The following is a 17059-nucleotide window of genomic DNA, read 5'->3' as shown; positions in this document are numbered from 1 at the left end:
CCCTGCAGTTAACTCTCAGCTCCTTTTGTGTGAACATGGAGATGGCAGAACACCATGGCAGAAGCCATCATTTGATAGACTGTAGGATGACTTTTCTCACATGCAGATGTTCTGCTGAAGAAGAAAGAGAATACCAGTCAAATAGACACAATTTTATAGAAAGAGACTGAGAAATTAAGACAAGAAAGCAAAAATGAAACAAGGTCCATCATGGCAAGCAGTTGTGATGCTGTGGAAGGGTCGCTCCTTGTGACAGCCCCCTGTATGCCTTTTTGCATAGTGGAGCGGACTGGGAAAGTCCACATCTCCTTTTGCCCTCTCTGAAGAGAAGTGAGTAAGAGGAATGGTAGATGCGACTTCCCACCTGGGAGGCTGTGCTGGGCTCTGGTACACTGAAAAGGCTTAGGCCTTTTTCTTCTGTATGTGTTGGAAGATCCTGTTAGATTGTGGTTTCCCAAAGCAAAAGGTTTGAGATGATTAAAGGTATTTAGATACTTAACTATGCAGAGAAATGCCTAATTGATTTTCAAAAGCATCTAGTGGGAGCGCAGCACTTTTGAAAAACTCCGTGGTTATCTGTTTGCCCTTTTAGGCATGTAATTTCATTGGGAAAGCTATTGCAAAATCACCACTGCTTTTCCTGATCAGGGATCAGCAGGATCAGCCCATAGCGACCCCTGATTCCATGCTCTGATTTAAAAGCTGTAAACAACCTTAGACTGATGTAACACATCTTTTGCAGTAAGCCTGTGCATGTCAATGACAAATTATTTGGGTGTTCAAGTATTGCTCTTGAAAGGAAAGGTCACATCTTAATTTTGGACTACTATGGAAAAGGCTTTGCATCTCCCTGAAGCATCAAATGAAGAAAGTGTTAACACCTTCTAAATGTTAAACCAGTGAAAAGTGGTATAGTTGAGATTCTGAACACATTGCTATTAAGGCCAGCTTGTTCTTTTAATTAACTTGTATGTAAGTGAATCAAGGGAAACATTTTCTATTACTTAAGATACAGTATTGAAAAAATATGTAGTAATTTAGAGAATGAGCCCAGAAAGGCCATCAAGACCATCTAGTTTGATCTGCTACGTGTCAGAAGCAAACAATTTAAAACATTATTCCTTTTTCTCATGTTTTCTGAAAGTTTGAAATCACTGATAAGTAACACACCTTTTTTTTTCTGAATATGTTCTTTTGTACATTTTAATCTTTCAAGAGCCAAAAGCCTTTTTTGTGTTTATAAAATTTGTGTGCTTATTTATACCTATTTGTCTATTGCATTTGCTCTATGTGTGCATTCTATAACAGATTTATAAAATTACACAAACTTTCTCAGTGTCATTGTTTATTCAGTGCGCGTTGAAAATGGGAGAGATTTAAACTGAAGGTGAAAGGTGCTGCCTTCTGTATGATCCCCATGGTGGCCGCTGGATCCATTGGGATGCTTCTTGCAATAGCACGGATGTGTGTGGGTGTGATCAGCAGTGAACCCAGCTGCGCTTCAGTTCTTGTGTGCCTCATGTATGAATTAAAGGATAATTTGAGTATTTTTTTTTTTGCAACTATATGATTGGATTACTTATACACTTCCCTCTTCCTGTCTTTCTTTCTTTCTTTCTCAAACAGGCATTACAACGGTGCTGACCATGACAACGTTGAGTACAATTGCTAGGAAGTCACTCCCAAAGGTTTCCTACGTGACAGCAATGGACCTTTTTGTTTCGGTTTGCTTCATTTTTGTGTTCGCTGCCTTGATGGAATACGGCACCTTGCATTACTTTACCAGCAACAGAAAAGGGGACAAAGGAAAAGAAAAGAAGGCAAAATCTAAGCTATCAGTAAGTTTAGCCGAACAAGAAGGAAAAAAAAATACAGAATGTTCTTTATTGTAGCATTAACTTTGAAAGTCTGGTTCTTAAGTAGGAGGGCTAATGTTCAAAGATAATTAACACTTTTATCGGTTTTTTTAAGTTTGGGGGCTTGTACTTATTTTCTGTTAATACTACTAATGAGGGGAGATTTTAGATCATTCCACTCACATGTGAAGAGAACACATAAGCCTAAGCTATAGAGTGGTTTGATATATGCCATGCCCAAACCCTTGGTGCTCCTAGAGCTGCCCGCGGAGTGCGTGCCCGTGGAGACATTTCTGTCTGGGCATAGTGCTTCTGAGTACATCACCTGGCAGAGAATCATAGATAAGGCTGAAGCAGTAGAGATAATGTAAATGGGCTGAAGGCATGAGGATTTGTTTGGGTCTGCATCATCTAACTTAGGTCTTACCTCACCAGCTTTGCAAAGGAATGAGTGCTTATTACAGGTCAGTACTCTGACTCCCTTCCACTTCAGAAATTCTACTTTAACTCTTTTTTTTTTTTTTCATTTACTTCTACGTTTCTTTATGGTAAAATGAACCTTCTGCTTTTACAAGTTGATGTTTGTATGGTGTGAATCCCCACATATCCCAGGAACAAGTATTATTCAATTTTAAGAGGCTTTCTGTTTGTATAGTAAGAATACCGGAACTTCCAAAGAATCTATTGTTGAAAGCCAGTACAAATATTTAAAGCCAATCTTTAAACTAATAAAACATTGAGGTAAAGGCATTAAATAGCTTACTAATTCAAACACTAGTCTTAATATCTGAGGCTTGATTTTAGTCATCTTTTGGAGAGAATAAGAGGAAGGACAATGTTATAAAGCCCCCTTGCAGATCATTTCTTCAAAGGAAGCTGGAGCATACTTGAATCATAATATCAGTTGTCTTTTCTGGGTGAAGGCTGAATGCCACCTGCGTAAGATCAAACAGAAATCGAAATGAAGTTACAGAAGCCCAGATATGGAAATGCAGAAATCCTGTTATGAACCGTATCCATTCTGCGACTAGTGCTGGAAAGCCCCGGCCACCCATTTTGAGCAGCGCTGCTGTGGGGGACTGTCTTATGGGGGCACTGTGGGGCTGCAATGGCTTAATACCAGGGAAATGCATTTCATGTGGTGAGCTGGTCCGAGTAGATCAGCTGTGTGTTTAGGACAAGGCTAGCGGTGAAGGGTCAATAGTGGCCTGTGCTGCCTTGGTCGGACATCACTCTGATCCTCAGGGAATCCAGCACAGCCAGGAGAACTGGAAACCTCAAACCTCCTCCTGTTAGTGGTGGAAGCAAATGTGGGTACAATGGAAAGGATGGGAGACAGGCTTTGGCAAGGGCTGCAGTGAGGGGGAAGGATAATAGACGCTGATAAAAGTCCCCCCAGTAGAATTTGGGGGACTTCCCAGAGTCAGCACAGCAGATTCAATTTTAGGTTGTTGTTGCAATGAGGTCTCAACAATACCTAGGGGACGGGGAGCTGAAATAGGTCTGCTCCAAGCATCACAACAAGGAAAGGAAGAGGGGAGGAAATACTGCTTATTCAAACCAGGGAGACTAAAGGTCAGCCACTGAAGTGGTTTGCAAGTATACTCTATTGAATGGAGTCACGAGACTTTTCAGAATCTGTTCACACATGAGCCATTTGGGCAATAATCTGCCAAATGCTTTGAGATTTTCAGTGCATATGACAATTTAAAATATAGAATAAGGGTGAGAGAGAAACTATGACACTTACAGAATAACTAGCTGGAGTTTGGACTAAGATTAAAATTGGCAATATAATACTCAAAACACTGTTCATTTGTGGTTTACTGTGTTCTTAAAGCATGATTTTAATTTCTAAGTAGTTGAAAAACAACCATCGTTTCACACAGAATTCTTTAAACATGTTTCAGCACGTTATGGCTGTAAGACGATACTAGAGAAGAGATTACTCTAAAAATAAGGGGGGATTAAATTTAATGTACTTATATGTGAGGATTCTAATTTGATAAATAGGGTTTTGGGTGACATTTTATAAAAAGCTGTAAAATTTCTTGTTCCAAATAGAATTAAAGAATCCATCTGATTAATTAATGGGAAGCCATACAATTACATATCCTTTTTTTTTTTTTCTTTTTCCCCCTTTATCTTTGTAGAAGACTTCTATTCATTCCTTTTCTCTTGCAGTTATGGATATGTAACTCAAAATAACAATTTAATTAAAAATAGTCAGTTTAATTCCTTCTGAAAAGTTCTCATTTACAGGTGTTTTTTCCTTGGAAAACTTGCCTTGCCTAGTTCTTCTATTTCTATTGCAAAATGCAATAAAAGCTTATTATTCCAGCAACTGATGCCAACAAAGTGCAATAAATGATCTTGTGAAAAAATGGTGAGATTTTACAAATGATTACAGCAGTTTTATCTTACAAAATATGTGCTGGCATCGTTCAAGAAAGGTAGTTTGAATTGGCTTATGTAAATCCACATTAGTAAGGATAATGAGTTTGGGCAGGAGAGATTAAACTTAATTAGTTGTGGATCTTGTTCTGATCATCATTTCACCTGAAGTGAATGCATCACCTGTGCTATGATCTCCACAGACAGTGGCTTTCTTTTGTACGTGTATTAGTGTTAATGCAGAATGGTTTGGTTTTGGTCCTCTCAGAATGTATCATAAATGCTTCTCAATATATGTGGAGTTTTATCTACAATATCAGTACTTTTTTTTAAGTCTCTGACAATTGGTGGAAGGTCATTTTCTTGTGAGGTGTGGGTCTTTTTTCCCCTTTTCCCTCACATTGTCTCTTTCTTACATGCATTTTACGTATTCCCTGTAGGTAGTTAGGCCTTATAAGGTGGTACTTTCTTTCTGCCTCTCTCAGGCCTCCTCTTCAAACCTGTAATTCAGTAGCCAGCTTCAGTCTGTGCTGGAGACATGAGCAGTGAAAAGCAGAACCGTTATTTCTTCATCCTCCCATGGTGTTTCTGCGTTGGGGATTTACCCCACTAGTTGAAACAAGTCATGCCACGAATCTTACGTTGGCAGAACCAACAGTCAGGAAATTCTTGTAAAGCCAGGGTAGGCATCAATCAGAAATAAACATCTTTATATATCTTCAACAAAATGATAATTTTGTAAGTTCAAAGGAAAATTTGAACTTTTTACATTTTATAAAAATAAGCCCTATTCGTGATGCCTCACATTAGAGGGTAGAAGCACGTAACTGCTGTTTGTTAGTATTGTCAGTATTTTATCATAACTGAAAAGAATAATGAGGTCCTTTAGGATGATAATTAGCTCCCTAGGTCACCGTGTCTAAAAAGTGTTGAAACAGCAGTCTGTGTGAAACTTCCTCTGGTAAAGACACTTATTAAATAAAGCTATTTCAAAATGCAGTGGATACTGCACGGCTTTAACATCACCCCTTGGGACACTGGGTAAAATGTCTTAGCAGCAATAGTGCATCCTTAGCAATGTATAGAGATCTGTGTACTAGCCAAAGTAATTCTCTGGAATTGGGACAACAAGACTCTAAAACATAACAAGAATCTAAATGATGTGGCTTCCTGCTTTTCATATTTTGTTCATAGCTTTTCATTGCCTATCATGTCTAATTGTTTAAGAGAGATTCTTCTCTACACTTAAATATACAGTTAGTTCTTCTGACTGCATCCTTTTCTGCTGTATTTATTCCTTACATGAGAAAATACAGAGATGGCAGAAAAGGGAGAAGACAATGTAAGAGTAGTGTTGACATAACTCCTGTCTTCAGCCTGAAGATTTTAGAAGAGATGCCAAAGGTGGGGGGGTTGAAAGAAAGGATTATGGATTAGTTTAAAAAGGCTATGAGATTTGGAAAGAGAAAAAAGGACAGATAGAGAGAGAGAATGTCTTTTTGAAGTACTCAGGAAAACAAAGATGAAGAGAGAAGAACTGTGTGGAAGCAAAATAATAAAAGAGGGAAAGATGGGCCATGGTAGTGCAAGTAAAAGGAAGATGAAAAGGCAAAAGTCACAAGAAAAGGAATATCAAACAGTATATGTACTGGGCAATAAAGCACCCACATTTTTTTCTATGAAAATTACTTATAAACCTTAACATCTATTACACTGAGTTTTTTACGAGATTGTAAGAGGGTTGAGTTATGCCCATGGAAAGTAAAAGAAGTAAGAGCTGAATTAATCAGTTTCACTGCCTTCCATGGCATTTTCCTAAGGAGTCTTATGTCTTGGTTTCTAAAGGCAGGGCATATTTTTTAGGGATTTAACATCGGAGGGTTAGATGACATAGCCTGGTCTCATGTGTCTCAGTCCCTCAAACTTCACCAGTGTTGCTGTACCAATCCCATTAGCTTTATTTTTGGTGAAAATGTAGCTTCCAGAAACACATCCAGTCTTGCTCTAAAGACTCCAAATGATGGCAGAACCATCATTCCCTTGGTAGTGATGCTTATAACCTTCCTTTGGACTTGCTTGTGACCCAATTGTCAAGCTGTGGCTGACTTCAAAATGTTCTTTTATGTCGTGTAGATGGGATCAGCTAACCCTGTCTGTGTAACTAATTATCCACTATTCCCAAATCCCAGCACAACCCAGTTTTCACTGTGGCAGGTGAAAATCGTTCCTGATCTTTTGCCTGCATGAGCTAATTATATACAGCAGTTCATAATTCACGAAGCTCCCCAAACTGTTTTCTTTAATATTAGAAGTTCCGTATGTTGTACTGAAGATATTTATATTGGCTGTTGCAATGGAAAGTCTATGGAATTATTTAATGCAAGGACGAAAAAACACGCAAAACCGTATTTTTCTTTTTTGTTTTTCTTAAGAAACCACCTGCAATTGCTGTTCGACCTGGATCAACTCTAATTCCAATTAATAACATTAATCATCTCCCCGAACGCGATGATGATTATGGATATGAGTGCCTAGAAGGGAAAGACTGTGCTAGCTTCTTTTGTTGTTTTGAAGACTGCCGCACAGGATCTTGGAGAGAAGGAAGAATACACATCCGTATTGCAAAAATTGACTCCTATTCTCGAATCTTCTTTCCAACTGCCTTTGCATTGTTCAATCTTGTTTACTGGATTGGATATCTCTATCTATAAATTTCAGAGGTTTGACAAACTCAGAAAAAAATGCTAATTGAACAGTCATTAACACTTTTCAGTGAGCAGTCAAAAATTAGAGCTGGTCCAAAATGACTCAAATTGTTTGGATGCTTCAAAAATTTGAAACAATGAGAGGAAATATGGTGATGTAGTCTCCCTCTTGTGATCAACTATAGAACTGATATTGGTACTTTGAAGAGAAAATTTAAAAATAAATATCCCTAAGACTTAACTTGCCTGAACACACATATTTTTGTCCAGCTCTAAGAAAATGTAGAATCAAGAGGCTGTGTTATTTAACTGGACAATTCTACATAAGCTTTCAATTTTAATCCTGAATGATAATGCAGATGAATTTTGTAGCATCTCTTACACCTTTACAGAGAAAGCCTTAATAAAATGGGATTAGTTATTCTCATCCATTTCATCCACAAGGTGATGACTTTATTAATCCCTGATTTTAAAAAGTTGAAATGGAACATTTCTATTTTTCAACCGGCCATTTGTTCTCTGCAGTATGTTAAAAAGAGTGATTAAGTCATAATTAATCACATTCAGACTTATACGGAATGCAGAGATTAGAGCAGCAAGAAATGGATATATCACAAAAACCCCAAGGGTAATTCTGAGCTTGTCTTATCCTGACCATTGATATAGGCTTTTGGCTTTCAACCTTCGGTTACATTTATGTCTGTGCTCCACCTGCCATTACTTCACTGTTGTGAGTTCCCTGAAGGTCTCCAAGGGGGATACAACTTTCAGAAATTCCTAGCCAGCTGCCATTGCTTGCTCATTTCATGGAAACCAGACTGATGTTGGCTAACTGAGATTCTGGCCATGAAGCATAATGCTCTTCACATCCTCCCCATTCCCCGCTCCTTTGTCTGGGCCAGGGCCAGAGAAGAAGTCAGAAGTCTTACTTAGAATTTGTATCATCAGAGTTTGGAAAACCTGTAACAGTGCTATAGTCGTCGTAATCAGAGCCACTGTGTTAGATGTCCAGGCCTAAGAGTGTAGTGTGTGACCTGCTCCACTTTGCAAACAGTATGATTTTGTAGATTCTGCTTGATACTGTGTGTGCTACTCACTGAGCCAAAGCCAAACGGTATGATTTTACTGAACCCGTGTTATGGATTGCTGTGTAATTACCTCCTTGATCTTTCTTTGTTTCTAATGGAAAAGCCCTGTTAGTGGGGTAGGGGGAAGTAAAAATAATCCTTATGCATTGCAGATCATTCTCCAAGATGCGATACATTCCTTGCAAAATCATAGGACCAGTTCTCCAGCCTTTCTGTGGTCAGAGCTTCTGTTCACCTTCGTAGCAATTCTTCAGTAGCAGCCTTTCTGGACTGACTTCTCTGTGTTGACTGTTGCTGGCTGGCAGCATTTAGTATCTCATTTCTATTTTTAAATCCATTGTCTTCATTATGGAAAAGTGCAGGTTTTCCTCCTTTCTCAAAAAGAAACTGGTCTCAAGTGAGCTTGCAAAAATCACTGTAAAATTAAGATATGCATTAAGTAAAAGTCAGAATTACACAGAAGACCTTACAGATCTTTAAAGAGGATTAATGGGATTAGCATTTGGCTGTAGGTAAGGATGTTCAGTACTGGAGATAAAGACATGATTAATGGCTAATAATAGAAAATGATACATGAAGGACCCCTCCCTCCCCCATTATTTCTGTTGAATGTGCTCCCTCCTCTGAATTTCTCAGAAAAGATTAATGTATTTTTATATTCTAGTTGGTACCAGACATAATAAGATATGATATGCAGTACACATTTCAGATGAAATGTTACTGCAGTGTTAGGCCCCGAAGTTTTATAGAGAACGCAAGACTATGTGCAGTGATTCTGGAAGGAAGTGTGACAGACAAGATCCCATTTTAATGCAAACTTTATTTCAGTATTTAGCTGATGAAATATGAAAGTGGTTGAGAGAATTTGAAAGCCTGCTGTTGAGGTTGGCTGACATTATTTGTTGCGTGACCTTTCTGAGCACCAACTTGTTCTGACTGTTAGACTGAGCGGAGAAGTGCAGCATCATTAACAACACTGATCTACTATAACGTATTGTTTCTTCAGAGTCTCATTTTCGGAAAATGTTCAGTACAATGGAAATGTGTCAGTTTTAATTCCAGAGTGCAGTTTGATGCTTTTTGACAGCACACTAAACACATTCCTCTGTAGGAGGGATGAAGGTGGCTTCAGCAGCAGTATGTTGGATGTGTACTTGAAAAGCAGCCTGGTCACTATACAGCACAAGGCCCAGATTTTGTGAGCCCCTGAGTTTCATTAATTCACCTTTAAACAAAAGGAACTTGAAAGAACTTGGCACTTCACAAGGGGAAACACAAATTTCACAGCCTGCTCTCCTCTGGCACATCTAGTTAGCTTTTTCTATTCATGTGGTTGTCAGTTGCCAATCAGCCTCCAGTGACTGAATTGGAGAACAGAAAACATCCTGAATTGGCAAGGGATGGATAAGAAGTCTTTCATCTCTAATTTCTATGAAACAATGTAATGGAGTATTAAAGCTATTGAATGTTATGGCTGTTTGGCTTATGGATACACTTGCTTCTGTCTGTTGACAAACTTTTCGGTGTACTTCATTTGTTTCTGATGAAATAATTTCAGTTTCCCATAGTACTGTGAGTGCAAATAGAAATGGAAATGCAGTGAACTGTAACATGGCATGTAATAAATGTGTTATTTTAGTCCTATGTGTTTTCTTTCTAATCTGCATGCAAACACTTGATTCCAAGAAATCTAAATGATAATCAAAAAAATGGCAAGAAACAGAGACTATAATTACTTGGACATAGATGCTGCAGTCATTTTTCAAACCTACCTGGATAAAAGTTCGTTTACTGATAGCTGGCATCACAGTATCTGGAGTCATATTATTCTGACCATTACTGCTTAAGCACATGCTTAAACCGTTTCCTAAACAGTACTGTCATTAGACCAGAATTCAGCAAAGCGTGTGCTTATGTACTGTCATAAAGAGCGATGCTATCCTGAATTGATGCCATTATCACATGCTTCATTTGCACTAATTTCAATAATGAGTGTTCAGTAGCTCAAATGATTGAACATTAAGGATGTGAGCCAAGGCCTCTTAAGTAAGAAGTTTTTTTGCGCTGAAAGAGAAGGACATAGGGGGAGAAACTGCCATAAAGGCAAAGCGGTGGAAGTCTGGGGAAAACTGTTTTATACAGTACCTATCTTAGGCATCTCCTGAAATGTATTTTTCAAAAAAAAAAAAAAAAAAAAAAAAAGAGAGACTTTTCCTTGATATTTCTGTATTAGTGTTCACCACTTGTCTGTTTTAGTAGCGAGTACAGCTCAGTGTGTTATTTTTTGGTAAGGTTTTGTCTATGATTGTACCTCACTGATCTTCAGTGCATGTCTTCCGTGTCTGAATGAATCTGTTTCATGTAGTGGCAGTGCAACCAAAGCATGAGCTTTTATATTCACATATTGATGTGCTTCAAAGGCTTTAACCTTATCCAGTTTTCTGACATTCAGAGGCATAGGGTTGCGTAAGACTTTGAAGGAGAATCACCTCCAACATGTTTTTTATAATTTTCTGTTGCTTACTTGCTATGGTAGTAAAAGATTTGTTTAAAATTGATGTGTGAACTGTGCTTTGTAATTTGTAAACACCTTTGACCTTTGAATTGAAAGCCCAACAGGAGGAGTCTGGATTTAAATATCTATCTGCCTGAAGTAAGATATGTAAGATATTGCATCAGTCACCATTTCAGCTTACTGTTTCCAAATACCTGAGAATTAGTGTAAAAACGTCTGATTTAATTTTTTTAAATAGTTGTTAATATAAATATTTTTTAATTCATTGTAGTTTCTCTCAGTTATACATTAAATGTGGTCTTTTATGTTTGTGAAATAATACTGCATTTTGTAGTCATTATAATAGATGTAGAAAATAGAAACTAACATAGGATTCCTCAGCTAAAGAATACAAGGCCAGGAATTAGAAAGAATCGCTGTGCTTCTGTTTCTGAAAGAGCTCAGTGAATGTCCACACGCCCCAGATAATGTGCTGTGGGGGAGACTGACTCACAGGGAGAGGTAGAATATTCTCTGAGCTTTAGAAAAGGCCTCTGCATTGGTTCATGCCATGGGCTTGCTGCCCAAGTGGTTTAAGTCAATGAAAAGAATAGATCTGTCCTCCCTTTTTCAGTCGTCTCTTGCTTCTGCTTCACTTGTGCCAGCAATAGCGGTTGTAAAGCCATGTTGCCAGATGAATCAAAACCTGAAAATTTTATCTTTATTTTACTCCTTTGTAAGTTAATGTGTCAACCAGATGTGTGGGATCATCTGACTGCCCATACAAGACTATGAGCATTTGCTCTGGTCCAAGACAGATGATGGGAGCTTGCGAGTAGCGGCAGAGCGATGGCTTCTTATGATGGGCATATTTCATTCCGCTGAGAATCTGTGGTGAAAGCTGGTGTGGAAGGAGGGGAGAGATGGGGGAGGAAAGCTCGTGAGGGGAAGTGATTCCAGAATCCAGTGTCATGGATCTAAGCGACCTGTTTAGTAAATAGGTTTCTCACTGGTATCTGTGATAATGCTTTTGATTTCCCTGCAACATAATTAAATATTTTTTTTTATTAAAAATAATACTGTGCATTTCCTATACATCAATTACAGACTGAATGAGCAATAGGCAGTTGAATGATCATTCTGGTGAAATGTCAGACAGAAGATCAGAAATCGGGTTGAATCAGAAAAAGGTTATCTTTTTTCTCCTTTTATTATTAATGATGTAGCTATTCTTAAAGTTACTGAGTATTATTTAGTACAATAGACAATGGGGAAGAGCTAGTGCCCAGGTGTCTATATCACTGTTAGTCCCCTTGAGGGCTCAAACATTTGGGAATGGAAATCTGACCCAGTCTGCATTCAATCATTGAGCCCCTCTCTCCTTCAGGGAGTGGGAAAGGTGGATGGTGATCATGTCAGGCATGAACTAGGATAGCTGGTTACCGACCAGGGAGGCTGGTAACAGTTTCTGGTTGAAAGGAAGGGTGATTTCTGCCTGCTAGACTATAATTTGAAACAGGGTATGTGCTTCCCTTCAGAAGATGGATGTGTACTGTGACTTCCAGAATGATGGGAAAGCATCCCTGCACTTGATGTTTATCTTTGCACAGGAGCGGTTTCATGGAGCTGTCTGTCCTGTTATGAGGCACTGATGTATTCCCCATCTGGTACAGGGGGAGGGTTTTAATTGCACTCCTCGGCAAGGTGTCTAAATCTTGTCACAGGGCTCAGTATTGTGGGTTCCGAATTGTCTTTTGGATCTGTGATGATGCTAGTGAAAAGGCAGTGAATACTAAACTTTTGATGTTATTTACTAGTAAATCTCACTGAGATGGCCAGAGCACTACAAATGCTTTAGAGGAAACCTCAGACAGCCCATGGAGATAGTTTAGCTAAAACTGTAATAGGCTAAAGATCTAGCCCTTTTTTCCATAGGTGGGTCCTCTTTCCCACTAGCGATATATTGTTTCTAAAAAAAAATCTTAAAAGCTTCATGGCCCTTTAAGGAAAAAAAAAAAATTCTTTAAAATTCCTGGGCAATCTCATTTCCCTTCACAGTGACAAATCTTCCTTTGCCTGCAAATTTTGCTTATGGTGGAGCAACATTACTCGGAGCTGCAGGGCACGTAAGACAAAAGACCTGTAAACTGTTCTGCTTTGTTTTTCCTCTTCCCTTGTTCTTCCTTGTCTTAGTCAAGAAAAGAGTTTCAGAAGAGTAGGTGTATGGTGTGTGTAAATGAGGACAATTTTGCCACTGACAACAGGGCCTGAGTCCCAATAGCTGGCAGGATCAGGAGAGACAGGAGTCTGCTTGCAGGAATAAGGCTTCTCTTTGGTAATTCTTTGTAGTAGCGTCATCTCTGCATGCCTACCTGAGACTCAGATGTTTTTCAGGTTGGAAGCCATTCTTTTGCGTGTTCCTAAGCTTCACAGACTGATGTTTATCATCATGGTTTGAGCCTTGCTGAATTCAAAAGGAAAGGTTTCCCCTTGAAGTTTCCCTGTCTGGGCATTGCAGGTATGACATGTCTTGCCACCAAACTTTGGAAGAGTGTTGATGCATTTCAGTTGATGCAGCTGAGGAGGCAAACTAGATCCATAGGGCGGCATTAAGATGGCTTTGTCATTTGGACTTGAAAAGGTTGAAGACGGTTAACAGCGATGACCAGTACTGCCCCCGCAGAGGATATATTACTTTTGCCAATTTGACATTTAAAAACAAAACCCAAAACCAGCTACTGCGGGCGGGAAGCGAGGATGAGTCATTATTTCACTGCAGAAGTCTATTTCCCCTTGAATTGTTTTTTCTCCTTAGGAAGATGGTAAATAGAAATCTTTTGGCTTGTGAAATCGGCAGAAAACAGGTCGTGGTCATTTTAAACAGGTAATGTCATGTTCTTCCCTCTGCCGCTGAGCAGGAACAATGATGGCGCTTGCACCATGGCTCAGATTTTCCAAGATAGGTAAATGTGGACATTTGCATATCCATAGGCCCAGTGTAACTATACAATTTGTGTTTACGCATCAGTCCCTGAAAAAAATCTCAGTGGGTTGTGTATCGTCACAGTATCTTTTGTATTTCCCACTGTTGTCCACTGTGAATGCTTAGATTTTTTTGTGTGAACATGAAGGGTTGCGTTATGATACTTTTACTTACAGCTTAAATTGCTATAGAATATAAATACTTCCTTGAAACAGGGATCAGAATCTGGCAGTCTCATGGTGATTACTGTCTTGAAAAATCTAATACCTATTCTTAGTTGCTGTTTCCACTTAAGTAGATAATACTGCTATAATTTGTATTCCCATTCATTGAAGTTTTATAAACAATTACAATGCAGGGTCTAAAAACTAAATATCTTTTAAAAATAACACTTGTGGATTTTTTTATGTATCTCAGTATTTATTATATTGAGGTTCCATTATTCAATTACATTTTTAATGCAAGTCTCCGTCTCAGCATCTATAGTTCACACAGTGTTTCAGTGATTCCCAGTTTGCTCCTTACTAGCACATCCTTTTTTATTTCATTCTGTTTTTAAAAAATGCTAATATTTTTAACTACCTAATTGAACGTTCATACCATGCATTTAATTTGATAGTGTTTTGGCACCAGTGGACAAGGTTGCAATATTGTGCATCAAAATGTTCCTTTTAAAATTATTTATTAAAGCCCTTGTGGATAACTTACTGAAAAACATACGGAACATTAAGATAAATTGTGTAACTCTCAGTGCTGCTTCTAAGGATTATATATAAAATACACACTATTGATGCAACTTTATTCTTCCATTTCAGTTTTCCTTCCAGAAGCCTCCTCAGTTGGACTATTATTATTATAAGTGTGCTGATATTTACAGTTCTATTCAGTTATTTGGTACTTTTCCAATAGCCTTGGTATGCACTCATCCATTATTATATTCAATTACCTAGAAACATCAAGGTATCCTCACAGGCTTTTAATGTGATTAAGCCATGACTTCTTCAGCCTCTCTTAAGATACCATAGTCATTTGTGTGCAATGCCAAAACTAAAACATTTGCAGGTATTAAATTGATTGTTATGTGCTTCTCCATTTTGATAAAGTCTGTGTGCCAGGTTTGAATGAAACATTGATATAATTATTTTAATATTTGACAACATTACTAATGAGTGTGGCTAAACCAGAAGACTTCAGAGATGATGCTCTTGGCTGTGACTGTGGTCGAAATTATATTGGCAATGACAAAGACATATGTATATATATCCATACGTAGACTGAAAAGCAAGATAGGAAATTTTTTACATATACATGAAGTTATGATTGCCATTTTAATATGCTTCCCCCCCCCCATAAATGTTATGTTCTAAATATGACCAAAAATGTCCTAAATAAACCCATTTAGATTTGCACAGTTACAATGTAGAAATGGTTCAGAAGCTTAAAATAATTATGGCTCCCTTTGATGGGTCTTGTGGATTAATTTTTAATTTAACTGCTTTTTGCTGAAGAAGAAAGGGAGAACACAAATGTTCTGGTTGAAGATAGGGATTGATATCACTGAAGGTAAACATGAAATTTCCCTCTTTGGTAAAAAGTTGTTTTATAGATAAAGGTAGGAGCAAATTTCTTCAGTGCTGAGGCAGTTGCTGTGATCGTATTTGCGGAGTAGATGGATTCTGCTCTTTATTTTAGGAATTTTATTGCTACCACGGTAAAAGATCGACTTGGAGTTTTACATTTTTTGTATACCCTTAGTTTTTGGATACCTCATTTTCCAATGTGCAGTTTAACATATATGAAAAAGACCTGCTTTTTTGATCGTGAATGTTTAGTCCTTTCTAAAAATCATCCCTTAAACTTTCGGTTTAATGCACTCCAAAAGTGAGTAACTAGGCATCACTGATAGGGCTTTAAATACATGTAAAGTTTAGATTGCTATAGAATATTGCAGAATGTTCAAATACTGTTCAAGGCTAAAATTTTCTAGCCTTTTGTTCTCTCTTGCCTGTAGGATTTTTATTTTTTTTTAATTGTTTTTTTTATTTTCTTGAGGTCTGGGGAGAGATGAAAGCAAATGGAGGGCTTTCACCCTATGGGGTTGGTTTTGTTGTGTTTTTTTTTACAGCAGTATACCTCATGCAGAATACATCAGTTGCTAAAAGCTGATTTTATTTGAGGACTGATAAGACTGTGAGACTGATGCCAGAAATAACACTAACAAGCTCAGAAAGGAGGTGCTTGTGGCCCTCATTATCAGAAGGGGCTTGGCTGCTCAAGGCTTTGAAAACAGAATTTCTGAAGTAAGGCTATGAGAGAGAGCTGGGTTTTAAGGACTTCTAGAAAAACAACAAAATATCAGAAACCTCTTGCCAGGAGAAGACTAACAGTAGTTTGAATGATAGGTTTTATAGCTCATGACTGTACTGTGAATGTTAATGTCTGCTGGATTTTCATGTAAGTGTCGCACTAGTCCTTGTGCATTGAATGGAAATGTGCTTGCACCCTGGTGCATGGTTCATACAGATGTTTCTGAGATGCGGCCTGTGATCTTCTAAATGTAAAACTCTGAAAGCCATACTCTTAAAAAATTAAAAATAAACAAAAACCCCACCATTGAATACCATGTGTTCTGTGCAAAATTAACAGGTTAGATGTTTGTGCTCTGATGTCTCTTAAACTGGTAAGAACCAAGAGAGTTTCAACACTGAACTTTGTAAAGGAGTTGTAATGCATTGTTTTCACTGTATCTGCTGTGAAGTTGATTGGTTACACTGTGAAAAAAATAAATAGTGCCTGGCTACTTACTTTCTGATGTTATTTATTTTCTACATGCTATATATTCTTTTCCTTTAGGACCATGACGGTAATAGTGATTCCAGTGAAAACAGTCTCGTATACTGCTCTGACCAAGAGTAATAAAATTTTTCCTTCCCCACCTTCTTTCCTCTCCTCTTGCCACTCCCTCTCCTTCCTGAAATAATAATGTAAATAGAACATCAGTCATCTCACAGAAGTAAAGCTCTGGAGCTAAAATGTCACTTTTATCAGGCGGGGCTGGTTTTATAGCAGCGAGCTAATGAAAGATCTCCTGCTCGTTACTGCCAAGAGGAGTGATCCTGCTCTCCCTCCCAACCCCTTCACTTCTGCCAGGGCTGGTGCTTGGCTAATCCCTCTCTCCTCCTTCCAGGATCTCTCACGGCCACAATGTGTGGCTCCCTCTTCTTTGTCTTGTTTGTCATTTTCGAAAAGGTTGTAAGTTTCTATTAGATGTGCCAGGGGGCAAGGGGCCGGGCTCACGCTGAAAGCAAATATCCAGGGGAAAAATCACTCATTATTTTCTTCAAATACATTTTGTTCTCTGGCCTCGCTGGCCCACTAGAGGATCTGCCTGTAAGCATCAGCTTCCTCCTGTGGTCAGTCCCAGGAAATGTTTTTAATTCGTTCTAAACAGAGCGTGGAAAGGTGATGAAAGAGGGATGCAGTTAACATAAAAACTCTGGGAAAGGAGTCAAAATTCTTTAAGAATCTCAGAATTCTGT

At 38.3% G+C, this 17059-nt stretch overlaps 1 protein-coding gene across 1 annotated transcript in view; it reads left to right on the top strand.

The window, feature by feature from the left end:
- The window catches only part of GABRG1 (gamma-aminobutyric acid type A receptor subunit gamma1), a 58017-nt gene extending 47251 nt beyond the window's left edge, over positions 1 to 10766 (top strand). Inside the window, exons 8-9 of the mRNA XM_063336784.1 lie at positions 1627 to 1838; positions 6683 to 10766. Coding sequence (XP_063192854.1) covers positions 1627 to 1838; positions 6683 to 6961 — 491 coding nt within the window. The 3' untranslated portion in view covers positions 6962 to 10766. The remainder of the gene's footprint in view (positions 1 to 1626; positions 1839 to 6682) is intronic.
- The last annotated feature ends 6293 nt before the right edge of the window (positions 10767 to 17059 follow it).

This window comes from Chroicocephalus ridibundus, chromosome 5, assembly GCF_963924245.1.
Source record: "Chroicocephalus ridibundus chromosome 5, bChrRid1.1, whole genome shotgun sequence".
NCBI classification, from domain to species: Eukaryota; Metazoa; Chordata; class Aves; order Charadriiformes; family Laridae; genus Chroicocephalus; species Chroicocephalus ridibundus.
This window is presented reverse-complemented; position numbering and strand designations above follow the sequence as displayed.